We start from the raw sequence: 15798 nt of genomic DNA on the forward strand, positions 1-15798 counted from the left end.
CAACCATTTTCAGGCAAGCTCTTAACCCTCTTCTCACGCTATTTATTTCCCGTGAAAGTCTTTGAGGTTTCTTGTACTCTAAACTCTCCCTCACCTTGACTTGGTTCTACGCATAAATAATAATAATCCGCGTAATAACCATTTTACGACTTTTATTTTATTAATAAGTTTATTGTTAATGGGATAAGCTAAGTAAGGATGTCATGGCGTCTTTTATTTCAACCGTCACGGAGCTTCGTATCGCTCCACTTTCCTTGGGAATGATGCCGAACCCATTGGGGTTAGGTTCTTAGAGAAATTGGTTATGGTTAGAATTAGGAGAATGTGTTAAAGAGTTTATTATGTATGTTGAGATGGCTTTATGTGAATGAAAAGTAATAAGAATGGTATTACGATGTTATGCGATTATGTACATGAAGGGTTAAGAGTTATGGAGAAATGTTATGTAAAGTTAAGCTGGAATGATATAAAGTCAATAATGTCAGTAAGTGTGTCTAAGGGTATGGGTACAAAGTCACTGACTGTTGACCGTGGGTCGTGGCAGTTGATGGCTGGATGTATGAGCGCCAGTCATCGATTGTTACGATAAGCGCTAGACGGCCAGAAGAGCTGGTACTCCAGATTCCCGCCTTGGTTTGTGCATTTCATGATGTGTGTGCTACAAGGGGCTGGGTTGCATTCACGTGGGGACATGCTTTGTGTGTGACGGGATGTGTGAACATTTGCATGACCCGGTTGGTCTAAGAGCCAATTTGGGTATCCTAGATGAGCATATGCATTTAGAGCATGTCGCATGTGTGAATTCTTATGTGTGGGCGTAGCAGGGCCTGATGCTTGGTTTATGCCGCCTTGTCATCACGTTTATGCTACAGAAGCCCTTGCATTTCTTATGTGTTGCATTGCATGGTTCTAATGTTACTATTATTCTGGACGGGAGTACCGTGCCAGGTGTCGGGAGTACCGACTCATGTGAGCTTCGGCTCGGCTTAGATATTAGCTCGGGGTTGGCCCGAGGGAAGACCAAGATCGCGGAAGTATATGATTATGTGATGTATGACATGATGAACACATGAGAATATAATGGGAATCAAGAAAAGTATGTAACAAGTATCAGGAAAAGACAAAAGTTGAATGTCAGGAAAAGCCGACCATGTCAGGAAAAGGCTGGTCTAAGAGAATGATGATATGGTAGCCTATGTTAGGCTACAACAGGTTTGTATGTGGGACCCGGGTGCCAATGTTTGACTTATGTGGGCCCCTGGTTCCTTATGTGCAGTTAATTTTATATTATGCATGTAGAAGTAAGGTACATATAGATCATGACATGGCGTGATTGCATTGACATGAATTGCATGGGGTGTCATGGGAAGAGTCCTATCCTAAACCCGTAACCTTTCTTTCTAGAGCTTGCTGAGTCTCGTGACTCATGTTGTTTTACATCATTCCAGGTACGTCCATCGGGATTTGGGTCTAGGCCGTCAAGTCATGGTAGCAAGTGCAGAGCTCTCCCAAAACTAGATCCTGGCGGTCATCGAGTCTTTGATAAGGTTAATGTTTACATTTTCGGAGTTTGTCGTATGTTATGTAAACCCAGGTGGGCCCAAGTAATGGATGATTTTGTAAAAATGATTATGAGGTGTGAAATGATAAAAGAATATGATTTTAATAAGGATTTTTTCATGAGTTGTAGTTGTGTGTTGTTCGGTATCATTTTAGTAATGACCCTCTCACGGGTCCTCTTGGTGCTCGGGGGCTTCGGGAGGCGGGCCATTACAATCAGAATTTCTTTTAGAGCCCAATTTTGTTAATTTTGGCAATTAATTGGGATATTGCAGTTTGTATAAATTTTACCGTGTTGAGTTGAAACGAGCCTAAGGATATCTCTGTTAAAGCAAGTTCTTTTCACCCACCTCGTCGTTACTTTCGTTGTCAATTTATTTGACCCCCCTTCGTTTGATTCGACTGTTAATAAATTATGGGAATTTAAACGGTGTGTTTTAAAAATTTAATTTATTATCCGGGTCTTGAGGATTTTATTCATTGATTGCCTACGGGGGCTTGTACCACCCCCAAGTCTATGGGAATGATGTCGTACTCACCCGGGGCTAGGTTCTTAGCTGTTGGGTATTATTATTGGATTTTTGGTTATTCATTGGCTAGAGCAGTTGTGCAGTGGGGGCAAAGATTGGCTGTTCGGTGTAGGTGTGACTGTCGTACGGTCTATCTTAGGCCGTCAGATGGTCTCTCCTAGTCACTGACTGCTGACCGGTGCCAGGCACTGTTGACTAGCTCTGCCGTTATGTGATTATAGCATACCTGTTTGTATTATATTCTTGATGCATGGTTTGATGTGCACATGGGTATGGGCTGCATGTTGGGATTATCATGATTTGGTTATGCTTGATCACGGTCATTCTAGTTGGCTAGGTTGCATTCAGCACGAGCATATGCATCGCGTGTGATTTACTATGTGGGCGGAGCATGGCCTGATGCTTGGATGTATGGGTGCCTTGTATCATGTTGATGCTCATTACGCCATTGCATTTTATGTGCATTGCATGGATACTGGTAGTATTTAGTTCTCGGACGGGAGTACCGTTTCGAGGGAGCCTTTGGCTCGGCCGTCGGGAGTACCGGCAGGGATACGGGTGACGGGAGTACCGACCCGAGACAGTGCGCACAGGCTTATGGAGATATATGTTGCCTTTCAGGGCAGCGGCAGGTTGGTATGGGACTTGGGTGCCAGGTGTCTTATGTGGGCCCCAAGGACCAGTATCTATTTTTATTTCACGACACTATTGTTTGGTGGCGTCACATGGCTTGTGTGTACATGTGGGTTTGTATTTGGGGTGATCTCTTCTTCGATTCATGTTATAGCCTTCCTTTTCATATAAACTTGCTGAGTCTTGCGACTCACCTTGCTTTCCATCATTCCAGGTAAGGGTAAAGCGAAGGCTAAGGGCGAGGATCGTACCACCTAGCAGCCAGTCGTGTTGGTAAGGTGTACAGTTAGCTGCCCCCATCATCTCTGATGTCTTGATAGAGTTGCTGTCTTTTATTTTGACTGTGCCAGGTTATCACTTGCATCTCCTAATGTCGGCACAGGGTCTGTATGTATTTTTATATACTCTATGACCGCTGTTTCAGCGGGGTACTTGTGGGCATGCTCGTTTACTGTTTTTGCTTCTGCTGTCGTATTGTCTATGTATGCATGCCTGAGAATATTTGTCTTGTCTATTTTTCTCTCCTCTATGTAAGCATTTTCGTTCGAATAGACCGAGTGGTTGGGATATTCGGGCGGGGGTGCTTACATATTTTTTTCTAATTATCTTGTCACTAAATAAATTTTATTTTAATTTTTTAAATTTCTCAGCGACAGAATTTCCCGTCACTAAATAAATTTTATTTTAATATTATTTTTTTGAAATAATTTAGTGACCGGTAATTCGTCGCTAAATAAATTTTATTTATTTTTATTTTTTCAAATATTTTAGCGATAGACAATCCTATCACTAAATTAATTTAATTTTTTTTAGTAATTTAGCGACGGGTATTCCATCGCTAGATAAATTTCATTTTATTTTTATTTTAAAAAATTATTCGCTAAGTTAATTTAATTTAATTTTTACTTTTTTAATTTATTTAGAGATGGGATGTCCCGTCGGTAAAAAAATTTAATTTTAATGTTATTCCTTTAGAAATTTAGCGGCGAGTGTTCCGTCACTAGATAAATTTTATTTTATTTTTTTGAATTCTTTGCTAAATTAATTTAATTTAATTTTTATTTTTTTAATTTATTTAGTGACGAGATAACCCGACACTAAATAAATTTTATTTTAATGTTATTTTTTTAATAATTTAGCGGCGGGTGTTCCGTCGCTAAATTAATTTCATTTTTTTAAATTCTTTGCTCAATTAATTTCATTTTAAATTTATTTTTTTAAATTATTGAGCGACAGAATATCCTGTCGCTAAATAAATTTAATTTCAAATTTTTTTTAAATAATTTAGAGACAAAATTTTCGTCACTAAATTAATTTCATTTTATTTTTATTTTTATTTTTATTTTTAATTTTTTCTCTAAATTAATTTCATTTTAAATTCATTTTTTAAAATTATTTAGCGACGGGATATAAATTTAAGTTCAATTTTTTTTAATTAATTGAGTGACAGATCCATCGCTAAATTAATTTCATTTTATTTTTATTTTTAAAATTATTTCCTAATTTAATTTCATTTTAAATTTATTTTTTAAAATTATTTAGTGACAATTTTCCCGTAGCTAAATAAATTTATTTTCAATTTTTTTAATTAATTTAGCGACAAGTGTTCTGTCACTAAATTTATTTCATTTTATTTTTTATTTTTTCAAATTCTTTCCTAAATTAATTTCATTTTCAATTTTTTTTCAATTAATTTACCGACGGGTATTCCATCGCTAAATTAATTTCATTTTACTTTTATTTTTTTAAATTCTTCATAAATTAATTTCATTTTAAATTTATTTTTTTAACTTATTTAGCAACGGAATTTCCCGTCTCTAAATAAATTTAATTTAATATTTTTAATTAATTTAGCGATGGGTATTCCGTCACTAAATTAATTTTATTTTACTTTTATTTTTTAAAATTCTTTCATAAATAATTTCATTTTAAATTTATTTTTTTAAATTATTTCCCATCGTTAAATAAATTTAATTTCAAATTTCATTTTAATTAATTTAGTGACAGGTATTCCGTCCTTAAATTAATTTCATTTTAGTTTTATTTTTTAAAATTCATTAGCAATAGGATTTCCCATCACTAAATAAATTTAATTTCAAACTTTTTTAATTAATTTAGCGACCAGTGTTCCGTCGCTACATTAATTTCATTTTAATTTTTTTTAAAATTATTTAGCGACAAGTCGCTAAATAAATTTAATTTCAATTTTTTTAATTATTTTAGTGATGGACATCTCCTTGCTAAATAAATTTCATTTCATTTATATTCTTTCTAGTTATTTAACTACGAAAATTTCCATCGCTAAATAAATTTCATTTTAATTTATTTTTTTAATCATTTAGGGACTGCTATTCCAATCGCTAAATAAATTTTATTTTATTTTTATTTTTAATAATTTAGTGTCGGGTTATCCATCGCTAAATTAATTTAATTTAATTTTTATTTTTCTCTAATTATTTAGCCACGGCTTTCCATTGCTAAATATATTTTATTTTAATTTATTTTTTAAATCATTTAGCGACGAATCTCCCGTTGGTAAAAATTTTTTATTTTAATTTAATTTTTTAATAATTTAGCGATGAGTTTCTATCTCTAAATTAATTTCATTTTATTTTTATTTTTATTTTTTTAATTATCTTATCACTAAATAAATTTTATTTTATTTTTTTAAATTTCTGGGCAACGGAATGTTCCATCACTAAATAAATTTTATTTTAATATTATTTTTTTAAAATAATTTAGCTACCGATAACTCGTCGCAAAATAAATTTTATTTATTTTTATTTTTTTGATTTTTTTAGCGACGGAAAATCTTCTCACTAAATTGATTTTATTTTTCTTAGTAATTTAGCAACTGTTATTCTGTCGCTAGATAAATTTCATTTTAATTTTATTTTTTAAAATTATTTGCTAAATTAATTTAATTAAATATTTTTTTAATTTATTTAGCGACGGGATGTTTCATCGTTAAATAAATTTAATTACAATGTTATTTTGTTAGTAATTTAGCGACAAGTATTCTACCGCTAGATAAATTTTATTTTATTTTATTTTCAGTAAATTAATTTAATTTAAATTTTATTTTTTTAATTTATTTAGTGACAAGATAACCCGACACTAAATAAATTTTATTTTAAAGTTAATTTGTTAATAATTTAGCGACGGGTGTTCCGTCACTAAATTAATTTCATTTTTTTTATTTTTTTTATTTTTTGCTAAATTAATTTCATTTTAAATTTATTTTTTTAAATTATTAATTTCAATTTTTTTAATTAATTTAGTGACTGATCCATCGCTAAATTAATTTCATTTTATTTTTATTTTTTAAAATTCTTTCCTAAAATAATTTCATTTTAAATTTATTTTTTAAAATTATTTAGCGATGGTTTCCCGTCGCTAAATAAATTTTATTTCAATTTTTTTTAATTAATTTAGCAACGGGTGTTCCTTCGCTAAATTAATTTTATTTTATTTTTTATTTTTTTAATTCTTTCCTAAATTAATTTCTTTTTAATTTTATTTTTTTAAATTATTTAACGACGGGATATCTTGACGCTAAATAAATTTATTTTCAATTTTTTTTAATTAATTTAGCCACGGGTATTCCGTCGCTAAATTAATTTTATTTTATTTTTATTTTTTAAAATTCTTTCATAAATAATTTCATTTTAAATTTATTTTTTAAATTATTTCCCATCATTATATAAATTTAATTTCAATTTTCTTTTAATTAATTTAGTGACGGGTGTTCCGTTGTTAAATTAATTTCATTTTATTTTTTATTTTTTCTAATTTTTTCCTAAATTAATTTTGTTTTAAATTTTATTTTTACAATTATTTATCGACTCGATATCTCGTCACTAAATAAATTTAATTTTAATTTTTTTAATTAATTTAGTGACACGTATTCCGTCCCTATATTAATTTCATTTTACTTTTATTTTTTAAAATTCTTTCATAAATTAATTTCATTTTAAATTTATTTTTTTAAATTATTTAGCGACAAGATTTTTCGTCACTAAATAAATTTAATTTCAAATTTTTTTAATTAATTTAGTGACGGCTGTTCCGTCGCTACATTAATTTCATTTTAATTTTTTTTAAAATTATTTAGCGACATGTAGCTAAATAATTTTAATTTCAATTTTTTTAATTATTTTAGCGACGGATATCTCGTCGCTAAATAAATTTCATTTTATTTATTTTTTTCTAGTTATTTAACTATGAAAATTTCTATCGCTAAATAAATTTCATTTTAATTTATTTTTTTAATCATTTAGGGATTGCTATTCCATTCGCTAAATAAATTTTATTTTATTTTATTATTATTTTTTAATAATTTAGCGTCGGATTATCTATCGCTAAATTAATTTAATTTAATTTTTATTTTTTTCTAATTATTTAGCCACGGCTTTCCATTGCTAAATATATTTTATTTTAATTTATTTTTTAAATCATTTAGCGACGAATTTCCCATTGGTAAAATTTTTTTATTTTAATTTTATTTTTTAAATAATTTAGCGATGTGTTTCTATCTCTAAATTAATTTCATTTTATTTTTATTTTTATTTTTTTAATTATCTTATCACTAAATAAATTTTATTTTATTTTTTTAAATTTCTGGGCAACGGAATGTTCCGTCACTAAATAAATTTTATTTTAATATTATTTTTTTAAAATAATTTAGCTACCGATAATTCGTCGCAAAATAAATTTTATTTATTTTTATTTTTTTGATTTTTTTAGCTACGGAAAATCTTCTCACTAAATTGATTTTATTTTTCTTAGTAATTTAGCAACTGTTATTCTGTCGCTAGATAAATTTCATTTTAATTTTATTTTTTAAAATTATTTGCTAAATTAATTTAATTAAATATTTTTTTAATTTATTTAGCGACGGGATGTTTCATCGTTAAATAAATTTAATTACAATGTTATTTTGTTAGTAATTTAGCGACAAGTATTCTACCGCTAGATAAATTTTATTTTATTTTATTTTCGAAGTTTTGGGTAAATTAATTTAATTTAAATTTTATTTTTTTAATTTATTTAGTGACGAGATAACCCGACACTAAATAAATTTTATTTTAAAGTTAATTTTTTAATAATTTAGCGACGGGTGTTCCGTCGCTAAATTAATTTCATTTTTTTTTATTTTTTTTAATTTTTGCTAAATTAATTTCATTTTAAATTTATTTTTTTAAATTATTAATTTCATTTTTTTTAATTAATTTAGTGACTGATCCATCGCTAAATTAATTTCATTTTATTTTTATTTTTTAAAATTCTTTCCTAAAATAATTTCATTTTAAATTTATTTTTTAAAATTATTTAGCGATGGTTTCCCGTCGCTAAATAAATTTTATTTCAATTTTTTTAATTAATTTAGCAACGGGTGTTCCTTCGCTAAATTAATTTCATTTTATTTTTTATTTTTTTAATTCTTTCCTAAATTAATTTCTTTTAATTTTATTTTTTAAAATTATTTAACGACGGGATATCTTGATGCTAAATAAATTTATTTTCAATTTTTTTAAATTAATTTAGCCACGGGTATTCCGTCGCTAAATTAATTTTATTTTATTTTTATTTTTTAAAATTCTTTCATAAATAATTTCATTTTAAATTTATTTTTTAAATTATTTCCCATCATTATATAAATTTAATTTCAATTTTCTTTTAATTAATTTAGTGACGGGTGTTCCGTTGTTAAATTAATTTCATTTTATTTTTTATTTTTTCTAATTTTTTCCTAAATTAATTTTGTTTTAAATTTTATTTTTAAAATTATTTATCGACTCGATATCTCGTCACTAAATAAATTTAATTTTAATTTTTTTAATTAATTTAGTGACACGTATTCCGTCCCTAAATTAATTTCATTTTACTTTTATTTTTTAAAACTCTTTTGTAAATTAATTTCATTTTAAATTTATTTTTTTAAATTATTTAGCGACAAGATTTTTCGTCACTAAATAAATTTAATTTCAAATTTTTTTAATTAATTTAGTGACGGCTGTTCAGTCGCTACATTAATTTCATTTTAATTTTTTTTTAAAATTATTTAGCGACATGTCGCTAAATAATTTTAATTTCAATTTTTTTAATTATTTTAGCGACGGATATCTCGTCGCTAAATAAATTTCACTTTATTTATTTTTTTCTAGTTATTTAACTATGAAAATTTCTATCGCTAAATAAATTTTATTTTAATTTATTTTTTTAATCATTTAGAGATTGCTATTCCATTCGCTAAATAAATTTTATTTTATTTTATTTTTATTTTTTAATAATTTAGCGTCAGATTATCTATCGCTAAATTAATTTAATTTAATTTTTATTTTTTTCTAATTATTTAGCCACGGCTTTCCATTGCTAAATATATTTTATTTTAATTTATTTTTTAAATCATTTAGCGACGAATTTCCCATTGGTAAAATTTTTTTATTTTAATTTTATTTTTTAAATAATTTAGCGATGTGTTTCTATCTCTAAATTAATTTCATTTTATTTTTATTTTTTTAATTATCTTATCACTAAATAAATTTTATTTTAATTTTTTAAATTTTTGGCGACGAAATGTCCCATCACTTAATAAATTTTATTTTAATATTATTTTTTTAAAATAATTTAGCTACCGGTAACTCGTCGCTAAATAAATTTTATTTATTTTTATTTTTTTAATTTTTTTAGCGACAAAAAATCTTCTCACTAAATTGATTTTATTTTTTTTAGTAATTTAGCGATCATTATTCCGTTGCTAGATAAATTTCATTGTTTTTTTATTTTTTAAAATTATTCACTAAATTAATTTAATTTAATTTTTATTTTTTTAATTTATTTTGGGACGTAATGTTCCATTGTTAAATAAATTTAATTACAATGTTATTTTTTTAGTAATTTAGCGACGGGTATTCTATCGCTAGATAAATTTCATTTTTTTTTTTTCAAATTTTTGGGTAAATTAATTTAATTTAAATTTTATTTTTTTAATTTATTTAGTGACGGGATAACCCGACACTAAATAAATTTTATTTTAATGTTATTTTTTTAATAATTTAGCGACGGGTATTCCGTCACTAAATTAATTTCCTTTTTTTATTTTTTTAAATTCTTTGCTAAATTAATTTCATTTTAAATTATTAATTTCAATTTTTTTAATTAATTTAGCGACGGATCCACCACTAAATTAATTTCATTTTATTTTTATTTTTTAAAATTATTTCATAAATTAATTTCATTTTAAATTATTTGTTTAAATTATTTAGCGATGGGATTTCCCGTCGTTAAATAAATTTAATTTCAATTTTTTTAATTATTTTAGCGATGGATATTCCGTCACTAAATTAATATCTTTTTATTTTTTATTTTTCAAATTATATCTTAAATTAATTTCATTTTAAATTTATTTTTTAAAATTATTTGGCAATGGGATATCCCGTCGCTAAATAAATTTAATTTTAATTTATTTTTTTAATAATTTGGCGACGGCCATTGCCGTCGCTAAATAAAAGTCATTTTATTTTTATTTTTACACATAATTTAGCGACAGACAATTCTATCACTAAAGAAATTTTATTTTATTTTTATTAATTATTTAGTGACGGGTATTTCCGTCACTAAATTTAATATATTAATTAAAAAAATATTAAAAATGTTTAGTGACGTAATTGACTATTGCTAATTTTGTCACTAAATTTAAAAAAAATTAAAGAACTTGGCGACGGAATACCCGTCGCAAATCCGTTGCTAAAATTTAGTGACGAAAATTCCTTCACTAAACCGTCTCTAATTAGTGACAGAAAAATTCCGTCACTAATTCATAAATTTTTTGTAGTGTAATGCGCTAACGAAATGTCCGCATCGGGTAGTGGGCCGACTGTCTCGTGAGCACGTGCCATCTCTCCAAATTTCGAGATATGGTCAACCAATCATGGACCAAACCACCTACTAAGCACCCCTTAAAAATTTATGCATCTCTAAAGCCGCCCTCGGACACCAACAGGGTGGGACTCTTGGAAGCTCGACTCCATTACCACCTTGGCCAAGTATGACAAGTTTCGAAGCTCGTAAGTAACCAAGTCATCATAATGTTACCCTGGGTAGGCCTAGGCATTATCTGTCAAAACGCCTCGATCTAGGGGATTATATCCCAAAACAAACGGTTGAAACACATCACCTAGCTGTATATTAATGTCATTTAATATATTTTTAAAATTTAAATTTATTAAGTGTTATTTTTACAAAAAAGATTGATTTTGAAAGAACTTATTTATTAAGTTTTATAAGTAATGTCATTTAAGATATTTTTAAATTTCCATATTTTTGGTAATTTTTAAAATTTAAATTTCTCTCTCTCTCTCTCTCTATATATATATATATTTTATTATCTAATTCAAATTCCTTTCACTAATTTTTTAAATTATTTTATTCAATTTTATGTTTTATTATCTAATATGAAAATATGTTTTGATAAATTTAAATTATCTAAGTGAAATTATTTTGATTCCACTAATAATTATATCTATTTTCGAATATTTTTAGAATCTATTTTTGAATATAGATTTAAAAAATAAAACACTATTATTAATTTTTATTTTCTGACAATTCACATTAATTATAATTTAATCATATTGTTATTGATGTTAACATACATTTTTTATGAATTTGATAATAGAGATATTTTGTTAAAAAATTATTATCTCAGTGCTTATCATATGTATTTAACAAACATATTGAAAGAAAAAGTATAATTCTCAATAGATTTCAAAAGTTTTTGAAAAAAGTATAATAAACAGTTTGATAGAAATTTTAAAATATTTTCCAGTCTTATCTTCATCATTCTATATTTTGGTTTGAAAATCATTTCAACTTTACCTTGATATAAGGTTATCTTGCAATGCCAGGTAAAATTACCATTTTATCCTCAATTTACTTCTAATCATTATAAATAAATGAAAGGTAAAATGGTAAATTGATTAACGGTGTTAGAATTGTGGGTGCATTTCTAAGAAACAGATGTCGAAAAAATCAATTTGCTTTTTAATTTTCTTAATTTACAATAAGAAAAGTAATTGCGGGATTAATTCCATTTGCTTGGCATATCTACGACCCATCAAATCAGGCGGTCCAATTTTTTTTGCATATCATGTTTACTTTCTGAGTGTTTTTGGAATTTACTTTTGAACATGAATTTAGAAAATAAAATACTATTTTTAATTTTTAACAATTCACATTAATCATAATTTAATCATAAATTTATTATTGATGTAAATATACAGTTTTGAATGAATTTTGTTAAAAAATCATTATTTTAGTGCTTATCATATGTATTTAACACAAACATATTTTTTTTTTTAAAAAGTAAGATTTCAAAATATTTAATAAATAGTTTGATAGAAATTTTGAAATATTTATCACCCTTATCTTGATCATTTCATATTTTAGTCTAAAAATCATTTCAATCTTATTTTGATATAAAGTTATCTTGCTCATTTTAATAAATGTTACCTATGAAAGAGATGGTAGATGTTTCGTCTAAATCAACAAAAAAAAAAAAAAAAAAAGAGAGAGAGAGAAAGGGAGTTGTCAAGTGAAATTACCATTTTATCCTCAGTTTACTACTAATCATTATAAATAAATGAAGAGTAAAATGGTAAATTGATTAATAGTGTTAGAATTGTGGGCACATTTTTAAGAAATAACTGTCGAAAAAATTGATTTACTTTTTGCTTTTCTTAATTTACAATATGAAAAGTAATTGCGGGATCAATTCCATTTCCTTGGCATATCTGGGACCTATCAATTCAGGCGGTCCAATTTCTTTGGCATATCTTGTTTAATTACTTTTCTTAATTTACCAAAAACTAATTAAAAATAAATAAATAACCATCCGACTCACATGTAGACAAAAACTTTTTGAGATATCTTTACAGATATTTATAATTTATATTTTTTTTGCTTGAAAAACATTAATAATTAAATTTTAAAATTAAATAAAATTGCACTAAATTTAACTAAAAAGAAAATATATAAAAAAAAAACAACACCGATGAATTCCAGCTTTCCCCATTTCTCACTTCCTCTGCTTGCTCCAGCATTAGTATGCTGGGCCTGTTTGCCAATATGGAAGGCCCAATAGATAGATAACTACCGTTGCTTTTTGAGCATCCCAATGGATCCCTACTGGGCCGGCTGACAATTAAAATGTCACCAAGTAGTACAATTAGCGGAAGAAATAATAATAATCATTTGATTCACAGTCTAGGCATGATATATATAGAATCAGAATTTTTATAAAATATTATTGATAAAATTAATGAAGTTCATTTATTTATGTTTTATTATTAAGGAAAAAACCATCAAAGCGGCTTAGTTTGTGTTTTCTTACATATATATCTCTTTCTGGTTATTTTGTTTGTTTTAATTGTTTACATGCACAGGAAATTTATCTAGGAATATTCATTTTTCTTTAAAAAATGCATATTTTAGCTTTAAAGGAAACGGGATAAAAGAAAAGCCCACGAATTCACAATTCAGGAATATGTCGCAATTCATGAAGAATCAGAGTCACTTATTGAAACGCTTGTTTAGTAGTAATTAACATGGCGTTGGAATCCATTTTTATTTAATCATTGGACATTGGCCCAGCAAAGCAGTATCAGCAGCAACTGAGGGGGCTAAGCCTAATCAAAAGGCTTCTGGTTGTTGCAGTCGAGATTGCTGCCATAGCTCACGCCCAAAATGTCACAGTATCTCTTGTAGAATCCAATCCGGTTGTCAGCCTGCGCAGTAGCACCTTTCCCGCATTCGATTCCGCCGTTGATGATGTTGGTGGTCATCCCATAGCCAGGCACCCTGCCGGCTGCTGTATCCGCCGGAGAGGACGTCCATCTGCCCGTAATGGCGTCATGGCACGAAGGCTTCGGTGACTCTGGAGTCATCCAGAACCAGAAGGCTGTCTTGAAGGATATGGTTGCGTCGGTTGCAACGAGGTCTGGGTTATGCAACAGGTCCGATCCTATGGCCTTCCCGGCTGGACCATAATTGTAGTTGCTGCCAAGTTCATGATGCATCATGCACGAGAATTCAGCTCATCATGATAAATTCACAAACGACATGATCACCATATATGTGTGTTCAATGTGTGAGAGAGAGAGGAGAGAGAGAGAGGGTTACTCACTATGAGATTTGGATGGGGCCTCGTCCAAAGTACTTCCTGCCAGGAGCACAAGGCCACTGTCGATTTTGAACACAGTAGTCAGAATTGCCTTGTTCTTTAAGAAAACAGTACCCCCATGCATATGGGCCATCTGGTGCAGACGGCCACCCACCTATATATATATAAATATATGTATATGATCCATTCATGTCAATAATTAATTATTTCAGTATAAATAAGAAACATTAAATTTTCCAAACCTGTTATTATTTAATCTAATTAAAAACATAAGAGTAAAAAAGAAGAACGTACCGGTAGTTTCGTGGGAAGTCTGAGCAAGAAAAGCTGCGATCTCTCTTTTGCGGGTGTTGACATCTCCGGTGGTTCCGAAAGCTCCGAAGGACTTGGCGGCAGCTATGAAAGCCTCGTAAGTGTAGAACCCTTTGCCCTGACAGTTGCTGCCATCATTGCGACGCTTCAACATCTTCTCGAAGAGGCCTTTGCTGATAAGAGAACCAATGTCGGCGGCGTCAATGGCCGTCGACTCTCCCACCAGGGAGATAACGCAACACAAAGCTAGTGCCCACAACACCCTCATTTTTTTTTTCTCTCTTTGTTAGTACTGATAAGTTTGGTGTGGTTGGGATGGTGGAAGTGGGTGGCTATATATAGGCTAGGCAGAGATGGTTCAGCCATAAGGCTATTTAGGCGGCTGCGGCCCTAAATTTCAAAATTTTGTAATATATATATTTTTTATTTTTTAATAATAAATATTTTATTTAAAAATTGAGCCCAAAATAAAATTTAATGTATGAATTAGAGAATTTTGAATTTTTATTAGACATGACTATTTAGTATAATATTTTGTTTGCAGTTAATTTATTTAGAATGAGCTTTAATGTAAAGATATGTATATTGACATTGTTATAGATTAAGTAAAAGGTCTTTTTTTTTATTGTTTAAACTTGTAAGAATAAAAAATTTCAATCTGCTATGATTTTTGTCAAAAAAAACTTGTAAATGAAATGGAAGTAGAATCTCATATTTTGTGAAAAATGCGTGATTCGTGAGAAAAAATAATTTGATAAAAATATCAATAATGATAAACCAAATCATTGAAGAATCTTTTAGAGTTGATTATTTTATTTATATGATTGATCCAGTCATTTCTTCACTTCGAAATAGTTTTGAGCAATTTGGAATATATGAAAAAAATAGATTTCTATGCAATTTCAAGAAATTAAAATCAGTAGACAAAGATGTTTTAAAAGGGTATTGCTTGAATCTTGAAAACGTTCGTATTGATATTTAGATTTATTTTCAAAATTAAGAGTGTTAGAAAGAAACTTTTCAAGAGAAAAAAAATAGTTCAATGGAAATTCTACATTACATCAAAAGAATTGATTATTTTCCGAATGCATATATTGTTTATAAAATATTGTTCACAATTTCAATTTTAATGGCTTATGTGGAAGGAGATTTTCAAAATTGAAGTTCATAAAGTCATATTTGAGGTTAATTATGTCACAAGAAAGATTGAATAGATTACCTATGATATTCATTAAACATGATTTATTAGATAAATTTGATTATATATAGAAATTTAATCAACAATTTTGCATCTCAAAAGGTAAGAAAAATTCATTTTACAAAAAGTTAAATATAGTTCAGCATATGGTGAAATGAAAATTTGCTCATTGGTGAATTTTATCTTTTTAATATTATTAATTTAATTCTTTATTTTATTTCCTCCTATAGGAGAATCAAAAATGAATAACTTTTTACTTGATTTGCACCGACTTTCTTAGAATTTAAATAAAAATAGATTTTTTTATTTGTTTATTGTAGTAGGTTGTTTGGTTTTTATAATCTCTTAGATATTATATTTTAATTAAAAAATCACTATCATTAAGA

At 27.6% G+C, this 15798-nt stretch overlaps 1 protein-coding gene across 1 annotated transcript; it reads right to left on the reverse strand.

Moving 5' to 3' along the window:
- Positions 1 to 13265: 13265 nt before the first annotated feature.
- LOC127803437 (basic endochitinase-like) lies at positions 13266 to 14504 on the reverse strand. The gene is made up of 3 exons (XM_052339653.1): positions 14197 to 14504; positions 13906 to 14056; positions 13266 to 13778 (listed from the first exon to the last, which is right to left on the reverse strand). Exons 1-3 carry the CDS (start codon positions 14480 to 14482, stop codon positions 13409 to 13411), a joined length of 807 nt encoding a protein of 268 aa, XP_052195613.1. The 5' UTR covers positions 14483 to 14504; the 3' UTR covers positions 13266 to 13408.
- Positions 14505 to 15798: the final 1294 nt, after the last annotated feature.

This window comes from Diospyros lotus, chromosome 6, assembly GCF_014633365.1.
Source record: "Diospyros lotus cultivar Yz01 chromosome 6, ASM1463336v1, whole genome shotgun sequence".
In the NCBI taxonomy this organism is placed as follows: Eukaryota; Viridiplantae; Streptophyta; class Magnoliopsida; order Ericales; family Ebenaceae; genus Diospyros; species Diospyros lotus.